The 25,857-nt window shown below is 35.1% G+C and overlaps 2 protein-coding genes across 3 annotated transcripts; one reads left to right on the plus strand and one right to left on the minus strand.

Moving 5' to 3' along the window:
- Nucleotides 1-1,885: 1,885 nt before the first annotated feature.
- On the minus strand, nt 1,886-20,656 carry LOC117417834 (neuronal vesicle trafficking-associated protein 1-like). Of its 2 annotated transcripts, none has more exons than XM_034030203.3 (5): nt 20,503-20,656; nt 10,434-10,577; nt 9,891-10,010; nt 9,071-9,184; nt 1,886-4,515 (listed from the first exon to the last, which is right to left on the minus strand). In XM_034030203.3, exons 2-5 carry the CDS (start codon nt 10,560-10,562, stop codon nt 4,315-4,317), a joined length of 564 nt encoding a protein of 187 aa, XP_033886094.1. In that variant the 5' UTR covers nt 10,563-10,577; nt 20,503-20,656; the 3' UTR covers nt 1,886-4,314. The 2 variants fall into 2 exon arrangements, with proteins under 2 accessions (XP_033886094.1, XP_033886095.1); XM_034030204.3 differs by lacking the exon at nt 20,503-20,656 and adding an exon at nt 19,839-19,947.
- Nucleotides 20,657-21,674: 1,018 nt separating this feature from the next.
- On the plus strand, nt 21,675-25,823 carry LOC117418080 (uncharacterized). The gene is made up of 4 exons (XM_034030656.3): nt 21,675-21,744; nt 23,994-24,063; nt 24,433-24,494; nt 25,175-25,823. Exons 1-4 carry the CDS (start codon nt 21,737-21,739, stop codon nt 25,608-25,610), a joined length of 576 nt encoding a protein of 191 aa, XP_033886547.3. The 5' UTR covers nt 21,675-21,736; the 3' UTR covers nt 25,611-25,823.
- Nucleotides 25,824-25,857: the final 34 nt, after the last annotated feature.

The following is a 25,857-nucleotide window of genomic DNA, read 5'->3' on the forward strand; positions in this document are numbered from 1 at the left end:
CAGGGGCAATATGATCAGAAATAACATAATAGGATAATAAACAGGTAAGAAATAATAATAATACAAAAAATATATATTAGTAATGTTTATATGGTATAAACTATGCCTTTAAATTCAAATGCTACATTTCTAGTTAAACAGAGAGCGCATTCCGCAAATGTCCCGGATATGCCAAAAAGAAATGCAGACGTAGCTGAATACAGAAAAGAGTTGTTGCCAAAGCAGCCCTGCTCAAGCTGAGCTGCCGATATGATCACTTCAGAGTAAATAAAAATGTAACTAAGATGGCTTATATGTTTGGCAGTCTCAGTACCAGAGGGAGCTAACAATCGAAAATAGTTTTAACATTGGTGATATTCACTCTGCTACAGTTACAAATACAATTTATACCCTGCCTTACAAAATGTAATCATTTATTTTTTACGAATGATATAATCACAAAAGACTGTCAGACATATAGTATATTGCTTTGTTTTAGTGTCTTAAAATAATTTTGTAAAAATTGTATTTAAAGACAAACTACATTTTGGTAAGCCCCATAAGTTTACCCACCTTTGTAAAAAACTTCAGAGGAACCTGCTTGTGGTTAATTGAGACATTACTTCATGAATGTGTGCCTGCTTGAACAAGGAAGGACAAGCTGTCCCTCCATGTAGTGAAGGGGCTCAGTGGCAGCTTCTTATCATGGCAGTTGTTCAAGATGCAGTCAGTTGATTAGTAAGCAGGAAATGGCAGTTTGAAAGTGTTTGTAGAAAAATAATGTTTTGTTAGACAAATGTACTACATACAGTATCTTATGATTAAGTGTTTAAGCATTGTAAACTGTACTGGAAGAAAGAGGCTGAACACATTGTGTATCTTATTGTATTATAAAATTAGAGCAAGAAAATATTCTGCATAAGAATATTTGGGGTGGGGTTAAAATGACTACAGCAAACCAACTTTTTTTTTTTTTATTAAGGCCTGATGTTTTTTTTTATTTATTTATTTTTTTAGTGTAATGAAATTATTTTTTCCAGCGATCAGTTATCATCATTTTTGGCATCCAACAAAGAACAGAAACCAAGCATGGGGTCTTTAAACGTTTTCATAAATACTCTTTAGCACTTTTCTAAATTCCATGCCCTGGGCCAATTCTTTGCAAAATCTGTCACTCAGTAACTGAAGCCAAAACCCACAACTAATGGCAATGCTGGTTCAATTAGCATATGCTGTGATACAAGAGTGCAGTTTTAGCAACAGAACGCATTGAAGCAAGGCCTACAGTGAAGAGTACATTCAAACTGATATGAGTTGATCCTGCCTACAATGGTGTTGAAGGAGACATCCTTTGACAGTACAGCTCTGGCCAAAGGTTTTGCATCGCCCTATAGAATTAACTCATTTTGCTTCGATTGAAACCTGCTGAATAATGTTACATTAACATATTGAATTACATACCGCTTTGTAGTTTCCCATATACTTAACAAAAAACTGCCAAAAATTGAAAAATGGGACAATTCGAAATCTAACATGAAATACTATACTACTATCATGGCTTTTGCAATATCATTTTGTAGTTTTGTTGATTACATGTTAAATAAAATATCTAAATTATGTTCATATTTATATTATTTTTTAAATTTGGTCACAATCCTAAAATTCCAGGTGATGCAAAACTTTTGGCCATAGCTTTATATTCCCACTTAACCCTCTGTGTATCCTGGAGGTGACTACCACTGTCAGCCACCAGAGTGAGTGTCTAGGCATGTACAGCAGCACAGCAATACAATACTGAGAAATGAAGTACTGCTTTGTATTGTAGCATTTTAATACTTGAAATCATTGCCTGCAAGTTTATAAACAAGGATATTGAAGAAAAAAAAAACAAGTCAGTAACAAGTCCTTCAAGAGAAAAGCTAACATTCATTTATTTTGTACTTATTAAGATCAAAGCAGATGATCACAACATTTAATTTTGGCACTTAGTACTGTACACAAAAAGTATTTGCTGCATTGTGAAAAGGTCACATTCTCTAATTAACAGAAAGCTACAAAGTGCTGAGAAATAAACAGTGTAGCACATTGAAATGCCCAGGAGCTGAATTACAAACACAAAATGATAAGCTGAGTGTCACAACAATTTTACACCATTTAATATACTCACAAGGCTGTGATGACGAAGGTACTATGGCCTGCAGCAGTTTCTTATCCAACGTTGCATTTTAATCAGGCATCAAAATACAACCAAAACAGCAACATATAAACAGTTCAAATTAAAGTGTACATGTTGCATTTATTATGAAAAATATACAAGGCTGTCATTGGCAAAACAAATAAATAAGCAGGAATATGGTATGGAGAAACAAATTCATGTTGAAATGGATCATGAATGTATTTACACACAGCCTGATGTACTGTCCTTTCTCTTTGTGCTCATTACTCCTGACAGATACGGGGTCATTTTCTTTTCCTCAAGTCTGCTTTTTTCTTTCTATCTGGACCTGAATATTTTGACCGCATTTGTCAACACTCTTGGATTGCAGTTTTAAGAATATGTTTTATGAAAAGTGATTGCACATAGTCCATCAACTGTAATCCAAACATTGTGGACTAAAAAAAAGAAAGAAAACAAAGACCAAAAACACAATGATTAGATACTGCACTAACTTATATAAACAACTGTATATTTAAAACAATATAAATAATTATTTTAATGCATTAAATAAATAAATAAATAAATAAATAAATAAATAGACAAACAACTACCAATAACAGCATGTGCATTAGCTACATGTTTCCAAATCTTTGACCTTTCTAATAAAAAAGGCCAGTATACCTATAGTCAACTACATCTCTACTATAGACAAGCCAAAGAAACACTTAACAGTATATAGCGAGTATTAAATAGTAATTCAGATAACACAAATGTTGAAGCTGGTGTAATGGCTTAACACATGAATGCCTTTTATTGTTGTCATAATTGCTACTACTATCCTTTGATATACTAGAAATATTAGAGATTAATGTAGGTAATGCAGTGATTGCAGAGATCTGTGTTCTAGAGTGTATCTGATTAAATAACCCTCCAAGGCAAAATATATGTAATTACAAAGTGAAATTCTGCAAGTCACTGTACTAAATATCAATTTACTTGTAGCAGATTTCCATAACGGCACAGGTTACATTACTTGTAGAGAATACAATCTCAAAAAATGTAGCTCCCTACATGCCATTTCCTAACTTGTTAAAATGCATTATATTTATATAGAATACAAAGAGTACTTTGTCTTATTGCATTGTAGATACAATGTATAATAAACCATGCACTGATAAGATGTTTCATAGGTACACTGCAAACCCCTATCATCAGTACTGTATGCCTAAATGATTTAGGCTGTCATACGTTCTGTTCCAGTGCAAATTAACACATACACAAAGACATCTATCTAGCTATCTACACTTGACCTTTATTCACCAATATAACTTACACACATTCATCTTAGCAGCCATAATAATAAAATACTTACTTTGAACATTCTTTAGACATGGCACTTTTCAGCTGGTCTTATTATTATTATTATTATTATTATTATTATTATTATTATTATTATTATTATTATTATTATTATTAGTTTATTTTGTGTCTTTATCCATTAAAACTGCAAAATGTTTTTTTGTTTGTTTGTTTTTAGTTTTTTATTTTCAAAAAAGCTTACGTGGCAGTTTTGTGTGTATGTTTCCATGCACAATGTGCAGAGCATTACACTTCAGTATTTAAATACATTTAAGATTTTCATTTATTATTATGAAACTATTCACTGAAAACTCATAATATGGAATGTTATTTGATAATAATTTGATGTGATTTAACACAAGGACCTGTAGTATATCAACACAGGGTTTTTAAAAAGTTCAAATGGAATGCTATGTATGACATTTTTTTTTAAATGCCCTTAAAATTATTATTATTATTATTATTATTATTATTATTATTATTATTATTATTATTATTATTATTATTATTATTATAAACAAGGGGCTATTTTTAGTGTTAAAATATAACTTGTTCTACCTCCAGGATTTCATATGCAATACATTTACCCTCCCCTAATTCTGAACAAAAAAACTTACACTTTCCCCTTTAAATAACATGACATTCAAATACCACTGCCTTTTTTTGAATTCTTTGTACTCTGGGAAAATGGTATATGATTAAGGCCCATTCCTACACCTATGTTGTTTTTCTTTAAAATGCCTCAATAGTATCATAAAAATAACAATACATGTGTTGGGTAGAATGCAGTCGTATCCAGCTGGCCCACTTGTGTCCTACTACTGGGAACGGCTTGACTCCTCTTTAGCTTTTTCTGCTTCCTTCAGGGCGTTGATTACTGGTAACCATGGTGACGGCAGCTCCGGCATGGTTTTCTTGGCCTGGTTTAAGTGGCTGATAGCTGTGTAGAGGCTTCCTCGGGAGCCTGTCTCTTGCTCTGAGTAATACACCTCCAGTGCTGCAGGAGTGCAGTGCTTGTGCTGCACAAGAGAAGAGAACACACACTAACAATGGTGCTCTAATAATACCGTGTCAAAATTACATAGGTTGCAGTCTACAATAGAGTAGCAAGATTTTCTGTTGCAGTGCAGATAGCAAACATATACAGTCAACTCTCATTAATACGAATTTCAAAAGGACCGTACAAGCAAAAAACAGCACTAAAATACAGTACAGAGGTGCTACTCTGGAAGTAAGTTAATACATTTCCTTTACACTCAGCTGTTCAAATTAGGGCAATTAGTTTTATTCAACATTTTCTTCTGGGGGAGCTACAAGTAATTCATACAAACATGAAATTTGTGTTAAGTGAATTTGCATTATAAATCATTTACAATAAGTGACCTCTAAATTTTGCCAGGATAATGAAATCGTTGTATCAAAGAAATGTGTTTAATGCAAGTTTGTATTAATGAGAATTGACTATAAAAAGAAATTAATTGGCCTTACCTTCCCCAAACGGTTAAAGCTTAGCTACTTAAAATGGGAAAGAACTATCAGTTATGGATCCAAAGAAGTATAAATTAATAGCACAATTTTCATTTATTTGAATATTTAATAATATGGTAGGCAGAAATGGATGACAGGATTTTGTGAGTTTAATAACTAATCCAGCCAAGCTTCTACAGCACACAGATGGAATGTCTTGAATGCCTTTGGAAGCTAAATATTCTCAAGTGGAAAATAAGAAACATGGTTATCCTGCAGCGAATTGAAAGCAGGTACTTTTTATGTGCTTCAGTAACAGCGATAATGCCAGTTCTTGATAATGTGAATGACGTTTTTTTCCTTATCGTGTTTCAAACAATTACTTCAGAATATACTAATAGCCGTGGCAGGCACTTACATCAAAGGCAGAAGGAGACCTGCAGGGCTTTAATTACAGTTCAGTCACAGGAAGTCTAATTGAAGGCACCCTGGTTGTATTTACATGCTGTAGACTTTTTTGATGAGGCGAAAAAATTCTCTTGAGAAAACTTCCAACCAGTCTGCTATTGCTTCAGGGACAAAACTGTCTTTGCTTCCCTCAACCATAAGCTAAAATAATGAGACAGGATCAAAAGACTCAAGCTAGGCACAATAAGAAAGGGTTGTGCTACCAATACATGTTGTTCAAATACTGTGAAACAAGCAGGTACTGCAAGGGTTCATGGAAAATGATAATGCATAAGTACCTTAGAGTTGTTTGCATATGCATACAAAGAGAGGTAGAAAGTAATACAATACTGGAGTTATTTCACAGGAAGTGAACCTTGCACTTTAGAACACAAAGTAACAAATTATTAAGGGGTTGATTTGATCAACCTATACAATAAGCCAAAGCAATACCAGGTATTTCACCTGGTTTGCATCAAGCAGTTATTTTTAGGGGTAATGTCAGGCTAAATAAGGACAGGAGGTTAAGCAATCCCAGGTGATTTTCCAGTGCTGTAAGATAGTCCAAAAAATTCCATCTAGAGCTTATCACTGCAGGGGTATATGTTGTTTAAAGAAAGTCGTAAGTAGAATGATTTGCAGTTTTGTCAGTGTGAGACAGCAGGGAGGGGGTTAAAACCTCTCTGCAGTAAAAACATGTGCAGAATGCTCATTTGTGGTGTTTAATTGTTTTTCTGTTAATTGTGTTATTGTTAATTATCACCTGCACCTGGCTATGATTGTAAATTAGAGCCAGGTGCAAGGTTTATAAGGAGAGCAGTCAGTCTGCTCTGGGCTGCTGAGTAGAAGGAGGCAGAAAGAGGTACTCTGCTTCCCAGCAGTCATGAGGTAAAGTGTGGTGTATTAAACCTGTGTGTTTTGTTTTCTGTTTGGTGGGGAAACAGCTTAGCTGTCCCACTCGTAGTCAGGGTGTTCCTGTTTGTTTAATTAGTGCTCGTAAAGAGCTAGGTGTTTGTTTTGTATTTTGTTTATTTTGGTGTTTATTAAAAATAGCGCACCAGCGCTTAAAAATCAATTTCTTGTGTGTTGGGTCGGTGTTTTAAAGGGGCAACGAACCGCGAAGAGGGTCGATTCATTTACAGTCAGGTTTTCACATCTGCTGTTATCTATTAGAGAAGTCTATTAGGAAAAAGAACAGCTGTCAGTTACATCTATGTTTTACCTGTTCAGTAAAGACACAAAATATTGTAATGAAGCAACGTTCATGAAAGAAAGCCACAATCCCTAGGGTTTCTCCCTAAAGAAACATCTCTCCTTCATTTTACAATTAGCAGTCTCCATACAGCATCTGGAGATGCATGCACATGGAAGGTGATTTATAAGTCAGCTTAGACTGACAGACATCATGCACAGCATAATCAAGTGCTTTACCGGGAGGAGACAGTGTGTAGCACATTTTGTTCACAAATCTGTATGCGGAGTGTGTGTGCTTACTGCTGTACCCAGGTACCTTGAAAGCCCTTGAAATACTATGGTACAGTAAAGGTGCTTCATAATTTTGCAATTACCCTGCTTTTAGTAGCTCTATGCTGTAATTTTTTATTTATCACACTTATCTGTGATTTACCATGTGCACACATCAATTCTGCATGATTTTACTGCAGTAAACTTTTAGGGTTAAAAACCAGGGGCATTTTGTTTTACAAGCTAACCAAAATAAATATCTAATCATGCAACATACACTTCTTTCTGAATTAAAGGATCCCATTGATTTAGCATTAACAACATGGCTAGGCAACCCATTTCACACCATCACGGATGTGAAAAGAAGTGTCTCCTCACATGGTATTATCTGGGTAACTATCAATATGTTTACACTGAAATGACATGATGTTATCACGTAATAGCACCAGATAAGGAAATATTGTTCACAAGGCCAGTTCCATATAATTGCACAATAGTTACCAAGACAGAGCAGGAATCATAGGAAATCAAGCAGTTGTTACAATGCAATTAGATGGCTAGTCACGTCCTGCAATTTGAAGTGCTACTGAATATTGAATACATTAGTGAAAACACTTCTTTTTCTGTTAACCAAACAGCCAATTTCAGAAATTTGAAGTGATCATCTGTGTGGTTCGGTAGTGAGCTTTCAATGTCAGCTTCTTCCTCACTGAGAAAAGAAATGACACTTTGCATCTGGAGAGAAATATTTCCTGCAGAGCTGAGTACCTTGTCATCATGTTTAGTACTAGAAATAACCCACTGTTTGTAAGCAATTACTTTCTCTCTGGATGTGCTATTATCAGACATTTTGAAGGGGTTCTGTCCATCAGAATCTTTTACCACTGACCCTTTTCTTTTAGTTCTTTGCCTGTTTTTTTTTTTTTTTTAAGTTTAATTCAAGGTTGTTTTTTTTATAATAAATGTAAGGAAGATATTTCAAACTCTATAAATTAAAAAAAAAGGCTCCAATCTGGACAAGCTACAATTGGACCTTGACTGCAAAATAAGTGATTAGGTAACAGGGAGTGGAGGTATATCAATATATATATATATATATATATATATATATATATATATATATATATATATATATATATATATATTCCCACCTTTAGTGTTTTACTTGAAAGCCTAGAATATACCTCATCTAAAAGTACAATAAATCTTTCTAACCCATTTAGATCTTCACATGTGTTCTAATGACTGCCTTTGAAAAATGGGCATGAGTCAGACAATCGAGAATTGAAAGAAGCCAAAATAAATGCAGCAAAGCGTGACACAAGGCAAATCCATGTGACCTGGTAAGTGCAATCAATATTAATGTTCCAGTAGAACTATCACTGTAGCAACTACTGGCCACATACTGTAGAGCTGAATCAAAAACAGAATTCTCATTCACCACGCAAGGCACAGCATTTGTATTAGCTCCCATGCCTTTGAATTCTACCATTACAAATTAAAGAGGAATTTCAATACAACATGATCCAGTTAAAGGAAATGTCTAATAGATGACTTTTGACGCTTTGTACAGTATGGTGCAAAACTGCCATTAATGCAGCAACCTTTGGTAACATGGTTTAATCAAGTGGCATCTGAGAAAAATAAATTCATATTTTAAATGGAAAACCTTGTTAGCTCTCTGAAAATAAGTGTCTATGTATAATTATAATTTCTGTAGATACTACTTATAATTACAGTAAGTATAACTCGTAAACCATTCATCTTTTAATGGTAGCACTACACATTTTCTGACTAAGAAACCCCAAAAGTTGAATATTTATTTGAATTCTACCAAAACAGACATTTAATAAACTGGCTTTAAATAATTCATGATTTCAAGATTTGTCAATAGGGCCATATGTGCTGGAGCCTTGACCTAGAGAATAACAGAATACTGTTGAGTGCTGAGTATGAAGACAGTATCTAAAAGCGTCCGGTCCTAATCATCTAGAAACCAAAAAAATCACAAAACCATAACATGGCAGCCATCTTAGGTCAATGATCAAAGTACAGAAGATTATTAGATTTGCCCAAGGAGAAGCCAAAACACTGAAAAGATGACATTGCCATCTGGAATGGGTTACGAGATATTAACAGTTAAAGGGATGTGTAATAATGTTTTTAAATGTTAAGGAGCATCCACAATGAGCTTACCTTAAAAACAAAGCCCTCGGGACAGCTTAGCTGGTCGTACCACAGTGCCTTGTACATGACCAGCATAAGAAGGCAGGCCAGGAATGTCATCGTAATGAGAATCAAGCCAGTCAGCTGCATGCAAAACACAACAACAATACTACTGAAGGAACGCTTCAAAGTCTGACCTTGGATGTCTTTTGCTTGTCACATACATATTAATACTATGCTCTTCACTGGATAAATAACTCTAGTTATATTACATCCCAGAATACACAACAGAAGAGATCACATTACCTTGTGATGTTGACAAGATCCCAGGTATTATTGTACAATACATTCTTTATAAAGGACTATTGTTTATTACTCTGTGTTATTCCTTCTCATTATCCAGTAAGAATGATTCAGAATCGTATTCAAACAGCATTGCAAAAAGGTACCCAGGCATCAGGCACAATGTGTCAGTGTCAGTAGAAGTACGATTTAAATAGCAACAGCCATAGATTCAACAAAACCATCACACTGCAGTTAAACCACAGAATAAAATAGTTGTATGCTATACATTTCATGCCATCTTGTGGGGTAGAATTAGGTTGTACACAGCTGCTCCCATATCTGTAATGCATTACTTTTAAGAAAATAAAAGTAACTTCCCCAACACTGTGTCTAGTATCTGAAACTATTATTTTAATAAGGATATGCAAAAAAAAAAACAAAAAAAAACATATTTGATTCCCTTGATGATCTAAGAAACCACAGTTACAGTATCTGTATGCAGTTGGTACTGTGTGTTATATTCATGCATACACTGTTTAGAATGATGTGTATTGAAGGATGTTACCTTGACCTTCTCTGACACTTCATCATATAGGTTTATATTCAGTTTTTTTATGCCAGGAACATATAACTTCCTCTTCTTCTTTTGCTGGAGCTGGTATTCTGTTGTAGTCTTGACAATTACCTGGGAAGAAAGTTCAGCAGAGGTAAGCGTTCCTGGTTCCTGGTCCTGGTGTAACATTCACCATGTATGTATGTATGTATGTATGTATGTATGTACAGTATGTACGGTATATATATATTGTCAGCCAACCGCTTCTTTTTCACACTGCAGGCCCACCATGCAGCCACCCTGGCCAACCTGCCTTGCTGCACACCACGTGGAGCGCCTTTACCAGATGCGCCACTCGGGAGCCCCCTGTATTTATATTTTATCCCCTACAATATTTTTCAATGGATAACATGTGACTTTTTCTAAAAAGAAGGATTGTGGGACCAGTATGACTAATAACAATTCTTTGCAACTGACTGCTTAAAGACACAGACAAGGAAACACTGGGAAACCACTGGCATTAATAGATACTTTTCAGAGCAATGATCACGTTACCTTGTCAGGAAACGGCTGGTGTAGTTGATTCACATCCAAAGGTGTTATCAGCGGTATGTTATCGAATTCATCTTCCCCTGCCTGCTCCTTCTCAGGTTTCTCAGCCAGATTACTTCCCAACTTAACCATGTCTGACCGGCAGCTCTGTATGAAAACAGAACAGAAAATAATAGGTTGAGCTGTAAGTTGTGGATGGCTCTTGACAATAAATAATCTCTCTAATTTTCTATTGTTGCCTGTGTCCTTTTCTTATATAAGAAATAATAAGAAAGGAAGGGGAGGGGTACATTTCATGTGTTTTGGTGGCAGGCTCCATGATCTTTGATAAATGACACACTTAGATGGTGCTGCTTTATTGTTATGCCTGACCTCAACCTCACAGAACTGGTTGATAAGGACTCTAAAGGCCTCAGCAACATTCTCGACATAAAGAAAAATCTTTGGGCCAGAAGCTTTTCACTCCAAATTGTTCAAAATACTTTTCTTTCTGAAAGGAAAAAAAAACACACAAATCACAATTCTAAAATGAGTAAGAAAAAAAACATGGGTAATTAATTAATTAATTAATTAATTAATTAATTAATTTGGGGGGTGGGGGGAGGGTGCTCCTGATGTAATTCACTGCCTACAATATTCAAAAAGTCACCTGGGCCCTATTTTTAAGCCCAGTACAAAGGAAAGGGATTTTTTGGGAGAAGAATACAATAGTTTAAACAGTATCATACTCACTTTTGCCCTTGCTTGTAAATTTGTCCTAATGCTTTCACACAACTAAAGGCAACAGGTATGAAACAACGTCGTTGAGAAAGACAACAACAATTGCAGTTGATAATACTGTCTGTAAAAACAGCTCATAATATAAGCTGCCTGAGATCTCATCACCAGAAACGAATACAAAACCGAAATACCTCAACAAAAATAAAGCAAAACTAAAATGCACATTCCATATAGTGAATAATTAATATCTTCCACCCTCCTAGTGCACTTTTAGAGTACACTGCTATGATGAGTGCAAAGGTTGTTCTGCAATTTTTTTTTTTTAATACTCCTGAACTGATTTGTAGCCACCAATTATTGTACATTCAAGTAAGGCAACCAACAGGGCTTAGGCTGCAAAGCAGAGGGATAGAGTTTTGATTATGTCAAGGAAAAATCTAAAGCCTTAAGGGAGACTGGGAAAAGGAATTAAATTGAAGGAGTCAACAAATATACTGGGAGACTTGAAAGCCTTCCACACATTATGAGCTGTACACTTTGACCCGTTACATTAAGCTGTGACCATTCTGATTCATATTTAATTGGCACGCTGCCAGTGTTGGCTATCAAATTCAATTTCGATATCTCATTTCTGCTTTAAGGAGGGGCTTTAAAGATAAGCACATCCGCCCAAATTCAGTACTAATACAATCCCTGTTAAGATACCTCAGCCTTTTAGATACCATGCTGATTTTACCCTTCTTTGTTGATCTGCCCCTTTTCTAACACAGAACAGTAGCCGATTGAAAAAAGCACTATCACTTCCAAGTATCGCTGTGTCCTGTTCAGTAAGCTTTTTGAGACTTATTCAAAGTTAAACTTCTTATTTGTTGCCATATTACAAGCAAAAGAAAGTTAGAGACCTGTTCTTAAATCCGTTACGACAAAACCTTGCAGGCCACGTACTTAATGTCCTGGTTAAAATCCTCATTATAAAATGGGTATGTGAGCAGAGCACTCTAATGGGCTGAACACGATTATTCAAATGTTCACTGTCAAATTTACAGTGTTTCATTTCACATATCTTGTAGTTTTAATACATGTCTACAAATGTTAGGATCAATCCCAAATATGAGCCCCCCACCCTTAAACATTACCTTACTATACTCTACTCTACTCAAGACACGTTCATGATTTGTTTTATAGTATAATAACACAGGGCATTGGGTTATTTTTAATGACTGTTAGTCAGATCTTCAATAATCAACAATCTGTACCCTCTTCATGGTTTGAATTGATTTGTTCAAAGCCATTTTCTTTTTAGCGATCAATCGTCTTCAACATACTTATAGGCATCCGATTGTTGGTCTAAAAATATATATTTTTCCTGTACATTTCGGAAGTCGAGCGAGACAAACAGAGCTTGATTAATTTTTTGGGGGGGTCTGAATTAAACTACGGGTGTCCTAATTGTAGACCTGCAAAATGTAAAATCAGCTGTTCAAAATAAATAAATAAATAAATAAATAAACTGTTGACACTCGCACAGTCGCTGCAGTTCAACATAATTAGCAGATGCAACTTTCTGGGGAAATAAGCGACAGAATATGTGCTGGCATGTTTGAAGGTACTTTGTCTCAACAGAGATAAACGAGTTTGAAATTAAACTAACAGCCTGATAACAGCAAATGACAATTTGCCTACTTACTGCAAGCTGCTCCAATGCACTGTATGCACAAAAAGAAGATATCCATACGAGGCATAGCGGTATATAGAAATGATTATGTTCTAATGAAATTTAATTTCTGTGGATTTCATTAATTGTAGTCATATATATATATATATATATATATATATATATATATATATATATATATATATATATATAAATGTATTAAATCAGTATTATATTATATATACATAGTTATTTATTTTATTTCCTTTAAACACCAAATACCAATATTATGCATGCATAAAGACAGTTTGTTACTGTTGCATATTCATTTTACTGTCATGACTTGAAAAGGTCGTGGTGCACTCTAAATGAAACCCCATTGTTCTTTCAAAACAAGCTATGTGGTGTAATGAGATTCGCTCCCTTAGTACAATAGCATGATGTAGCAGCTTTGTACCACAACATGACAGCCAACTCTTCTGAAAGTCTGCCTTTGCAGGTAACGCTGCACTTGTCAGAAGTCCTAATTGCTGGTTGACTCATAGGGTGTCAAAAAGTTTAATTTGAGTCACTACCTGACAACATGTGAAAAGCTTCAGTAATTGGACAACGGTCGCATTCCTTAAAGTAATAAAGTAATGCATAAACATACCAAAATATGACCAAAATCAAGCTGGTTACAAAAAAAGAAATATTTTCTTCAACAGTCGTGAAATAATTAAAAAAAAATGTACAGTACATATGCACCATGCTAACACAAAAGCATATTTGAAGCTTTAGTCTTGACATCAGTGCAGTTTCTAGAGTACAGTTACTGCAACACTAGGCATAAGATAATTTAGTGCTTTAACAATGAGCTTCTACTAACCCTTTCTAAAACAGTTGAAAAAGGTTTCAAGAACTGCAAACTTGATTTTATTAAACAAAATGGGGTTTAAACAAGTCCTTAATAGGACATTCCTTAGAACTGGAAGGGTTGTTTGAAATGCTCACTCTAAATGTAAAGCCTTCCATTTTCTCATTTTCTTCTTGTGACAAATTTAAGGGGGTGAGAGTTCACAGGTAGAATGTGTGAGAGAGGGGGACAACACAGCAGGTGCAGTACCATGCACCACCACTAAGCTACCAACAATGGTATCACGTGGCTTACAAAACTACAAGACTTCCAAATCAAATCATTTTTATCTCAAGGCAACAAGATATAAGGAAAGCCATTGCAGTCCAGTCTTGTTAAATGCTAGCAACAGCAAAATATTTCAAACACAATATATAATCACCACAGTCAATCACCTATATTAGGTGAAATCACCAAATACATGATACAGATATCACTTAACTTACAAAAAAAACATGCTCAAACTACACTGCAAATTTAGGTAGTTTCATAGGATATAAACAGATTGGTAAAGTACCTTGATTAGAATCCAATTCATATTTCTGCAATGTATTCTGTGGAATGTTAACAATAAAACATGTGTCAGCTCCTTTATCATAACCTCAAATCAGTACGTTTTGAAAAAATACAAATAAAACAAGCAAAAGTCTAGGGAACCCAACAGCCTTTATTTTTTAATTAAGGAGATCAAGAAAATTCTCACACTGTGAGCTTTCTTAAATTCCTTTACTTGTAATTATTTTCTCTTTGATGCCAGCAATGCATACTTTATAGCTATGGGGATTATACCACCAGGGTATTTGCTTGTTTCGTGGAACAGTCGGGTCAATAATGTCCTTTCATTTATTTAATGCTTGAGAGCTCCTGAAGAGGTTTTGAAAACACCTTGAAGCTCAGGGATTACGTTTCAAAACATCACCATTTAAAACACAAAATAGAAATTTTAATTAAATGGAGAAAAAATATAAAAGGGGATCAGGGAAAACTAAATGGCTCTAGGATTCACATCAGCTTCAGAGTTCGTTTTTATTTTTGTAAAGTCTTCATACTTCTGCACCACAGACTACTGGTACTTTTAAGTAGCTTTTAAATACAGTATAGGAGTTGCAATGTACTTAGCAACTGCATCCTGTGACACAAATGCAATCTGACGTGGTCTATTGTAAGGTGTAGAAGTCTGATCATCCTTATCTAAGGTCATCTGAAAACTCACAGATAATACTACACTGATAGAAGTGATTGAACAGCAGTGATCTTACAGTGAACCTTCCTGTTAAGGCCAGTCAGCGAACCAACACAAACATGGCCATAATAGAGGGTGATCTTACTACTGAATGACCTGTAAATAGAATTTATTTTTGACAAATTACCACCAATCACTACCACAGTATTTTGATTAGTAAAAGTTTTAAAACCACAACATTTGTTTTTATCTGTATTTGTGAACTGTCATCATTTACTGTACTTCCTTAAAGCTGTTAGGGTCTTACTGAAACACAGACCCATAGATTTGGTCCTGTAATAGACAGTCTGCCTTCCTTATAAACATGCCATAAGAGATCTCCAGTGAAAAGCATGGAACAAGGTTAGATTTCATATGGCGAAGAAGTTAAGATTACATTTGCCTACATTTGTAAAGTTAAAGTTGCTACACGAATCAACCAACATGTGGTGACTTTGGATGCATGATGCACTGCACTCTGCAAAGATGGTTTCTAATTATTTTTTGTAGTCATTCAAGTGACAGATAATAAAACTTTGCAAAACATGTCAGAAAACTATGCAGTTCTATTCTTAATTGTCCTAGAGATTATTTTATTCTATTAAAGTCACCTTCATTATAATCTGCTCATTATAACATACAAATCCTTTGTTGTGAATAACAGTATTCAGATGAGGAAGGAATAAAAACTACAGCATTTGAAAAACTAGCAATTGAAAATCTTAGTGAACCGCCTTTTAGGCAAATATACTTCAGTTGATATTAATTATTTGTAACATTACTTCCCACCAGTTTTGGATTCAATTTAACTGCTGCTAATCTGAAATGCAGCTGCCACCCAGCATACAGCATCTGCGTTTAAAAAAAAAAAGTGAACAAAACCCATAATATGCTCTATACCCTGCTGGACATTTTAATCAGCTTACATACTGACACCCGCTCCCACTTTAATCCAAGTTCTAGTTAATGTTTAATTTGCATAATAATAATAATAATCAGCATTACAAATTGAGATTACAGTCATTATGATACATTTTCCATTACATATCTTGCTCTTTTATGTATTTCATATTCACTCAGCTATATTCTGCCTGCTGACCTTGTCACATCAGGACGGATATGAATGAAGAATACCTGTATTTAAATCTTGATAATCTCCATTCTGATAATACAGTACCATCATTCAAATAATGCAGTGATAAAGCTTATTATCAAAATGTGAACCATACATGTTTAACAAGATGTCTGTTGACTACAATTGTATTTTTAAAACACTGTATTAGTTATAGACCTTTTTGGGTTGACTATTCAGGTGTACATTTAAAAAAAAAAAAAAAAAGATAACAGGCAGAAACAGAAATATCTGTATTACTTTGCCCAAATAAACTCAAAATACATAATGCATTATACTTTGTTAGTTAAGTAATAAATGTCATGCAAACCTTGCAGTGCACTCAACAGCCTCCAGTCAAGACTCTGCCTTGCTATTGATATATATTCTGACCTAGCAACTACATTTGTGGTGCTAAGCTATTTAGCAGGCAAGCAGTGCATGCCCTATCCTCCAGCCCAGGTTTTCAATCTTTTGGTAGAGCAGGGATCAGTATATTTTCCAAGAGAGAAATGGATACACGACTTTCTCAGGCACATCTTCAGATCACGTCTGACACGCTTTGGATGCAAAGACACTAAAGTTTAGTTTGGTTCTCCTGATACCAGAACACCTGTAATGGCAACTGATGTGGGAAATACCAGCTGTTCTCTGTTAGATTCATTTTCATATCTTCAAACACAAATCATAAATTCTGAGGTAAAATGAATAAAACAAAGTGCACACATGTGATATTACTGTTACCATAAATTAGCTTTCAGCCAGTGTGAAATGAAGGGTTTTACACATCAAGAAATATGAGATGCACATGGGAGTCCCATCCTCCCTGTTGGTAGAGTAGTTAGAAACTACCATTTTAAACAAGCATGAACCTGTTCCTATTTGTATGTTATATACTGTGGCGAATCACACCCATAAAACCAATTTTGCTCCAGAAATGTTGGCGACCTGTTGCAATATATGAAGTATGTATTGTTAGTGGAATTTCAATATATGAAGTATGCATTGTTAGTGGAATTTGATATTCATGCCAAAAATGTCTGTGTTTTTTTTCATATGCGAAAAACACATAATAAAAGGCTTGCAAACATTAATGGCTTTACAGCATTTTACTGTACAGAACAGTGCTTCTCTCCTTTCTTTAATAGGCAAATTTGACTGGGTACCAGGTTTATGTTATTCCCTGGAGAGTTTTATTGTTGTTTTCCAGCTAATTCCCAATTAATGAATATTTCAATATTCTCATTTTCCCTTGTGTCAATTGTTATAATGCTGAAACAGTAATGATTATATTTGTTAATTTGAGGGGAGGTGTAGTAGTTCATCCTAGTGGACTTAATTTAAATCATTTCTGCCCATTCCATTCACAGTATAATTCAATTCTGCTTTTTCAACACACTTGGTGGAATACAGGTGATCTAGCCCCCTGCTAAAGTTTATTTTAAGAATTTATCCTGGCAATAACAATAATGAGGAACTAAATGTGTTGGAACACACAGCATCCCCGACCCCATCACACCTGTTTAGTGGTGTTTTTAGATACTAATTCATTGGCATTGACTGTCTTCTGTAAATCTCTCAGCATTTAAAATGAGAAAAAAAAATGCAATGACACGGTGCATGCTAATGCCTATGCTAAGACAGCAAACACGGCTAGAATGAAGTGGTTGCTGGGACATTTAATTGAAATAGTCTCTTGACACTTAGTGGTCTTAATTAGTACATTGCTACTGAGCCTTCATGTCAATCTTTATAGACTTGTTTGTAGGTTTTTGAGTGAGGAAGACCAATCAATTTTAATTTACTGTCCAGGCAGACACATCACTTAAAAAAAGCTTCAAAAAGCTCTTCTATAAGGAGCCTCTCTTTGTTTTGCATTGCACCAGCTCCCTTTCACAAATGCTCGCCAAAATCACAGGTGAGAGAAAGTGCTATTCATTCAAAGAGACAATTACCTTTTATATCTAAAGTGAATAAAAATAAACCAATAAATAGTGCAATCCGTCATATTGTAATGTTGTCATCATTAGTAATCCAAGATGGTTAACATATCATTTTTTGTTCATGACACATAACTGAAGCACAATAAAACCAGGAATGTTGCAATATTCTGAAAAAAAAAGAATGACTGGATCATGTGATGTCACAGTAGGCCATTAAAATTTGATTGGTTTGGCTGACATGAATAAAGTATAGTCCCACTGGGGCTGTTTTATTTGTTAGCACTAGTAACAGTATTATCTTTCTTTAGACAAAGTGAAATATAGTTTTAAAGCTAATTTGTTCCACTAACAGTGTTATGAACATTTTTTTAAAACATTTCTGTTGAACAAAAAAGTTAAATGGGAGAGTATTAATAATACAGACTTCATAAAACACCTCACTCTGACAGTAAAAAGTAAACAGGCCAAACATAACCTACCATTACAACTAGTGATACAATGGCTCTATTCACAAAGCTGTTTGATATACATTAAACTGCTCAAGTGTTGTCTCTCAAACATACAAGAACCATGTCATGAATATCAAAACTGTTATTCATAAAAATAAAAATAAATTAAAAAAAACTCATAAGAAAATGTTTTTAAATTTTGAATAGGGCCCCAATGTGGCAAAACAAACATAATACACTAGTATATAGACCCCTGGTAGAGAATCTCATAATGCTTAGTTACTCAAAACACACAATTCTGAACAGTGTGCCTGTGAACAAGCCTAGGTTCTTTGTTAGATAATGATCTCTATCAGTCATCTACCATCTAGACATCAGAACTATTTAGACCATAAGAATCAATGCCATTATGGTTTGTTATCAGCCCATGGATGCATTGAACATTATCATGGATTATCACCTAATTTGTATGGGGCAGTACGTACCTGCTAACATGTGCAGAAGGTATGTTAATGGATTTAAAAGTCTTTAAATCCAAGAATTGTAATATAAAGAGTATTTAAATACTGGTAGTTATTTTCTGTCTGGAAAAGTATATCAAATGCTCCTATTTTAATGATTTAGCGATGGTGGTATTTAGATTCTGCTGCTGTTTAGATTGCTTAAATTGACCCATTCATTGACCGAAATTGAAGGGGTATTTTACGGTATACAGCTATTTGTCTTCTCTAATTATGTATATTACCTGGATGGGTAAATTATTGTTCACATTACAGATGACAGCAAAACTATCAACAAATGTCCCAACCGGAGAATACATCCTGTAATTAGTATTAAAGTTTAATAGATGGTGTTTGTTTTTCCATTTGTGAAATCACTTTCATGTCCCAAGCTAGAGTTCTAATAGTATACAATTATTAGATTATCAATGTTAAATGTTGTTAAAACAGAGCTCTCTCTCTCAAGATTATTTAATGTATATTTTGCATAAAGACTTGAATGAACATAATCAGACTTTAGAATCTTGCAATGTGCTGCAAAAAAGCACACGTTTGTTAAAAGTAAAAACATCCTCAGCAAAATAAATGTACAATTATAAATCCTTATCTTAATCCTTCTAGTTAAATGAAATGCCCACGTTTTAATGCAAACAACAGCAGCACCTGCATGCTAATAATATAGCGTTATTTGTAATCGGGCAGAAAAGGAACGCACTGGCTTGAATATTAAACGCAGTTAAGTATATAATGGTAATAATCATAAGAGCTAAAACGTAATCAGTGCTTCTTTTCGTCAGTGAAAACATACTGTTTGCTGCAATCCCTGGTGCAAGCCCAGCGGTTAACAATACCCGAAACAATGAAAAACCCTAATGAATGCAAAACAAGAAATGAATGCATGAAACAACAACTACCGTTTTGCAAAAGTCACCGCTTTTTTGTTGAGAAAATCAATGTCAATTGCAGTTGGCGATTTCTACAGCTCTTTGTCTTCCAGAGATCCGCATGGGCGGAGGCTGCAAACGTTTGAAGTAGATTTTTTTTTTTTTTTTCAGCCGTAACTATGGTCAATATAAAACAATGGTTAATATAAAACATTTGACAGTTTAGATATTGCATCCCTTTTAATAACATTTAAAAAATACCATTATCTAACAATTTTGCAGGACCAGTTATCATTAACATAAATAGGAATTAAAGTAGGTCACAGCCTTACAACTGATATCGTATTGAAAGTATTTGAAACCGTTGCTTCAGTGTGTCTTTTGTAAATTTACATAAAATAATCACAATAAAAATACCGGTGACACTGAAATAAAAACGCAGAAAGTTAAATGAGACAGTGAAGAAAGCTGCTACAAAGACAATTGATGCAGCTGCATGGGTCTGTTTACTTTAAACCATACTGTTCTTTTTTTATCACAATTATCTCGTTAATAATAACTGACCGTGCACGAATTACTTAATGTCTACAGATGCAATGGAAAAAAACCCACAGCTGAGTTTAATACAAATAACTCAATCGTGTATCATTCAGAGATATATTTCCATTAAGAATGCAATTCTAACATGACTTACTGTAATATCTGTACAGCAGAGATGTGGCTCAGATGCTGTGTGATTGTGTGAATAGAAGCAGGCTGGTTGAGACTGGTTACCCTGGTGATGTTTTCTCCTGTGTTAGATCTGCTGCAGCACGCTGATGCTCAGTGCATCCATCAGCAAGCTGTCGTGCTATTAAAAGCAGCTGGCTAACACCTTTACACAGTGCATCAAGCACTGGTAGTTGGGAGTTCATAATTTGACGACGTTTTTTGAAGCAAGTCTGAAAATGTGCACCCACACAATTGCAATATAGAGATGTAACATTTGCTTACAGAAAGCTGCATGTATGTCTGCACACAGAACTAAATCAATAAAGGTGACAACAACATGCAAAGACACACAACTCCCGCATTATGAGGTTCACACAAATCAGTGAGGTATTTTACCCCTTCTTGCAAAAGGTAAATAGTGGCACCACTTGATTTGGTATTAGGGAATCTTTCAATTCTGATAAACAGCATCCATGACCAGTTACTCAAAGCAGTCCCCCTCACCTCAGAACAACAACATGTTTTATCAGCCAGTAAGACAGATTCAGTCAGACATTATCACAAGAACATATTTAAATATGATTAGAAATGTATTTACTTTTATTTGAAATAGTCTTTTTATTTTTTTTTTAATGCTATTTTAATGTTTTATTATGCTGTGTGTATTATGTTTTCTGTAAAGCACCTTGGGGTCTATGACATAAGGTGCTATATAAATAAAATAAATACTGTAGTTATGCTACCTAACATCAGGAAAATGATCAGTGTAAGCAGCAGCACTAAATGTGGACGTGGAAAGTTGTATCTTTTGACTAGACCATTGCAATTTCTACAGATTCCACAGTAGTAGATATGGGATATCAAAGTTCAAAGTCATATTTGGTGGTTGGATAAAAGTTTTATAAATCTGACCAGAAATATGTTACATGTATAAAAACAGCTAAGTTATAATAAAGGAATCTGACAATAAGTTATAATAAAGGAATCTAAAGATAGTAAAACAAATAAACTAAAAAGTGCAGCTAAATTTGCAGCTAATGCGCAACTGTATTCCTATTTCATTCTGTAAGTACATAAACATATGTATAATAATAAGGCACGTGGTTTATTTATTGTGTGGACTTTACTCAGTTTTATGACATATGATGCAAGTTACTTTCCAGTCTAACAGCCTGTTGCTGATCATTTAGAGCAAACTTTACAATCAAGACTACACAATGAACAGGTAAGCGCACCTTCATTTTATGTTCCAATTAATAGTTGTTTTTTTTGTTGTTGTTGTTTTGGCAATATGAGATTTTTCCAATGAAACATGTCTTTTTTAACTTCTGTTTGGATGAAAATGTCCACTGGGGTGGGATGAAATAGACGACTGAATAAATAAGCTATATTTATGGTACATTAGCTTCTAAAAAACACTGCGATATAAAGATAATAGGCATGAGTAAAATATGCAATATACGTATCAAAACAGATTTCTGTGTGCTATAAAAGGTAGGATTTTATCTCCAGTTAAATTGACAGCTACAAATATATTTCAATCTGTGCCGATATCTTATAGTCAACTGAGCAGACGTGGTGAACTGTTGTTTACTGGTACTCTACCCTATAACACAGTGCAACTATGCTTAAGGGCCACCTCGGTACAAAGGCCATCCCACTATTTAGGCCCAATTTTGTTTAACTAGCCTTAATAGAGAGGTTTCTTTATGATTAAAGGGAATATACAATAATTAAGAGACTCAATTTGATTTATTTGTTCAGTCATAATTCTTTAAGGACCAAACTTCAAGCTTTTCTATCTGGCATTGGCATATATATATATATATATATATATATATATATATATATATATATATATATATATAGTACTGTGCAAAAGTTTTAGGCAGGTGTGAAAAAATGCTGTAAAGTAAGAATGCTTTCAAAAATAGACATGTTAATAAATTATATTTATGACTTAACTAAATGCAAAGTGAGTGAACAGAAGAAAAATCTAAATCAAATCCATATTTGGTGTGACCACCCTTTGCCTTCAAAACAGCATCAATTCTTCTAGGTACACTTGCACAAAGTCAGGGATTTTGTAGGCATATAGTCAGGTGTATGATTAAACAATTATACCAAACAGGTGCTAATGATCATCAATTCAATATGTAGGTTGAAACACAATCATGAACTGAAACAGAAACAGCTGTGTAGGAGGAATAAAACTGGGTGAGGAACAGCCAAACTCAGCTAACAAGGTGAGGTTGCTGAAGACAGTTTACTGTCAAAAGTCATACACCATGGCAAGACTGAGCACAGCAACAAGACACAAGGTAGTTCTACTGCATCAGCAAGGTCTCTCCCAGGCAGAAGTTTCAAGGCAGACAGGGGTTTCCAGATGTGCTGTCCAAGCTCTTTTGAAGAAGCACAAAGAAACGGGCAACGTTGAGGACCGTAGACGAAGTGGTCGGCCAAGGAAACTTACTGCAGCAGATGAAAGACACATCATGCTTACTTCCCTTCGCAATCGGAAGATGTCCAGCAGTGCCATCAGCTCAGAATTGGCAGAAAACAGTGGGACCCTGGTACACCCATCTACTGTCCGGAGAAGTCTGGTCAGAAGTGGCCTTCATGGAAGACTTACGGCCAAAAAGCCATACCTCCGACGTGGAAACAAGGCCAAGCGACTCAACTATGCACGAAAACACAGGAACTGGGGTGCAGAAAAATGGCAGCAGGTGCTCTGGACTGATGAGTCAAAATTTGAAATATTTGGCTGTAGCAGGAGGCAGTTTGTTCGCCAAAGGGCTGCAGAGCGGTAAACGAATGAGCGTCTGCAGGCAACAGTGAAGCATGGTGGAGGTTCCTTGCAAGTTTGGGGCTGCATTTCTGCAAATGGAGTTGGGGATTTGGTCAGAATTAATGGTCTCCTCAATGCTAAGAAGTACAGGCAGATACTTATCCATCATGCAATACCATCAGGGAGGCATCTGATTGGCCCCAAATTTATTCTGCAGCATGACAACAACCCCAAACATACAGCGAAAGTCATTAAGAACTATCTTCAGCGTAAAGAAGAACAAGGAGTCCTGGAAGTGATGGTATGGCCCCCACAGAGCCCTGATCTCAACATCATCAAGTCTGTCTGGGATTACATGAAGAGAGAGAAGCAACTGAGGCTGCCTAAATCCACAGAAGAACTGTGGTTAGTTCTCCAAGATGTTTGGGCCAACCTACCTGCCGAGTTCCTTCAAAAACTGTGTGCAAGTGTACCTAGAAGAATTGATGCTGTTTTGAAGGCAAAGGGTGGTCACACCAAATATTGATTTTATGTATCTATATACCACCAGCAGTCTTAAAGGAAATAAAAGATACATCGTTCAAAACTTGATTATGTGTAGTTGGTAGGTACTATCTTTGCCTGGATGCTTAGATACTTTATAATTAAATTAAATACTTTTAATTATTATTTTTTTGTATTTTCAGGACCTTTCTCTTTCTAATTGGTACAGCTGTGCTGCTCAATGGCAGCAGTGCAAAGCCATACAATACTTGGGTATGTGTGCTATTGCTAGTCTTCTGTAATATGGTTACCTTAATAATGGGCTGGTAGGTGCTAATCAGCATAATTAATTACAGTTGGTTGACTTACATATTGTAGAATCCATATTTATTGATGTTATAAATTGTATTGATGTTAAAAATGACCATAATACACTACTTCAATACTGGATTTGCAATAAACAACCTTATCTATGATCTACCTCATAAATTACTTATTTACAAATAAAAATAAATAGCCATTGCTCTGGAGAATATTCACAGTATTAAAAACGTAAAAAGTAAAACGCACTGTAATTTATAAGGATATAAATGTCTAAAGGTAATGGCTATATTAAGCTGTAATATATGTGTTGTTTCACAGAAACAGGAGTTCCTTCCTAAACACCAAGAAAGTAAACTATACCCAGAACAAGAGGTGATAAAGTAAGCATTTTAGTGTATTTAAACAATTACTTCTCACCATTAAGCCCGTAATGATTCTTGTATAGACAACTCCAAAGACGTTTTTTATTTTTTTTGTAGCAGGCCTGTTTTTGTTCATGGTATGTGTAACCTACATTTCTGTGGCCATCATGCAACACTTTACATTGGTTAACATTGAATTTAATTTGCCAATTATGTAAAGGGTCGCGAACCCTTTGGGTTTCCCAAGCTACTGAATACAGGTCAGCTTCACCCCCCAGCAGAATGACATGGTCTAGAGGTCATTAATGTAGATGAGAAAGAGCAGGGGTCCCAGCCCTGATCAGTACAGCACCCTAACTTGAGATTACTCCCCTTACCAGTGGACAAATCTAGGATCATCACCTAATGTGTACTTGTTTTATGAGATATTGAACACCCTGTAATGTAAGAAGCACATTACTTACTGCTGCTATCTCATGCCATATGCCTACTACCTATTTTTGTAGGACAGCACTTTAATATGGACACATGGATACATGGTGCTGCATCTCTTAACTAAGTCTTTCACTCATTTTGGATTTATAATAAACAATCCATGTTTGTCATATGAGGAAACAAATGTGAGAATTATCTTAATATCAGTAAAAAAAAAAAAAAGATTCAAATTGCCATTTTTGTTCTTTTTTTTACATTAACAGAGCTGTATTCAATGGGAAGATGTCTCTTGGGCTGAGGGAGATTGAACCACCAGAAGATGAAGAGTTAACATATGATATTGACCCAGACATGAAGAGTGCAGTTAAACATCCAAGGGAGCAAAAATACAAGCAAGCAGAAGAGGACAGTGATGCACTAAATCATCACTTTGATGCTGTTCAGAAGGGCTTCCAAGTCCCAGCCATACTAGAGAACAAGCCTGAGGAACAAGTGGAGGTTTTGCAAAATCTTCCCAAAGAATTTGGAGGTTTGTATGCAGAGGAAATGAGGGGGCCTGAGGAAGACAGGGATCACCTATACCATGTCTCGTTTGATGCTTCTAATGCTGAGAACTATCCCGCAAGGATGGCACAGCCAGGTTATGAAATTATGGAAGGGCCAGAAGAAGACCGTGATCATATTTATCATCCCTTTTAAAATAAGACAAATCAACACACCTATGCACAGAATTACAGGTATTACTTAATCATGCCACACTGGCTGGTTTACATGACCTTTCAAAAAGTGCAATTGATTCTTTCTTATTGTTTACTGAGAACATGTAAACTATACACCTTGAATTTAATCATTCTGGGACATATATAACTAGTACTGTAATTGTAACTGATTGTCAGTGTATTACAAATTGGACTAAATTTCATATATTTCTTTCCCATTGTTTTAC

The sequence above is a fragment of the Acipenser ruthenus genome, chromosome 13, assembly GCF_902713425.1.
Source record: "Acipenser ruthenus chromosome 13, fAciRut3.2 maternal haplotype, whole genome shotgun sequence".
Classification (NCBI taxonomy): domain Eukaryota; kingdom Metazoa; phylum Chordata; class Actinopteri; order Acipenseriformes; family Acipenseridae; genus Acipenser; species Acipenser ruthenus.

Coding starts and splice junctions, on each gene's coding strand:
- LOC117417834 (XM_034030203.3), bottom strand. CDS start 10,562: ATGGTTAAGTTGGGAAGTAATCTGGCTGAGAAACCTGAGAAGGAGCAG. Junction 9,185..9,890: donor AAGTGTCAGAGAAGGTCAAG/GTAACATCCTTC, acceptor TTTTGCATGCAG/CTGACTGGCTTGATTCTCAT. Junction 4,516..9,070: donor CCGAGGGCTTTGTTTTTAAG/GTAAGCTCATTG, acceptor TCTCTTGTGCAG/CACAAGCACTGCACTCCTGC.
- LOC117418080 (XM_034030656.3), top strand. Junction 24,064..24,432: donor CAAAGCCATACAATACTTGG/GTATGTGTGCTA, acceptor GTTGTTTCACAG/AAACAGGAGTTCCTTCCTAA. Junction 24,495..25,174: donor CCAGAACAAGAGGTGATAAA/GTAAGCATTTTA, acceptor TTACATTAACAG/AGCTGTATTCAATGGGAAGA.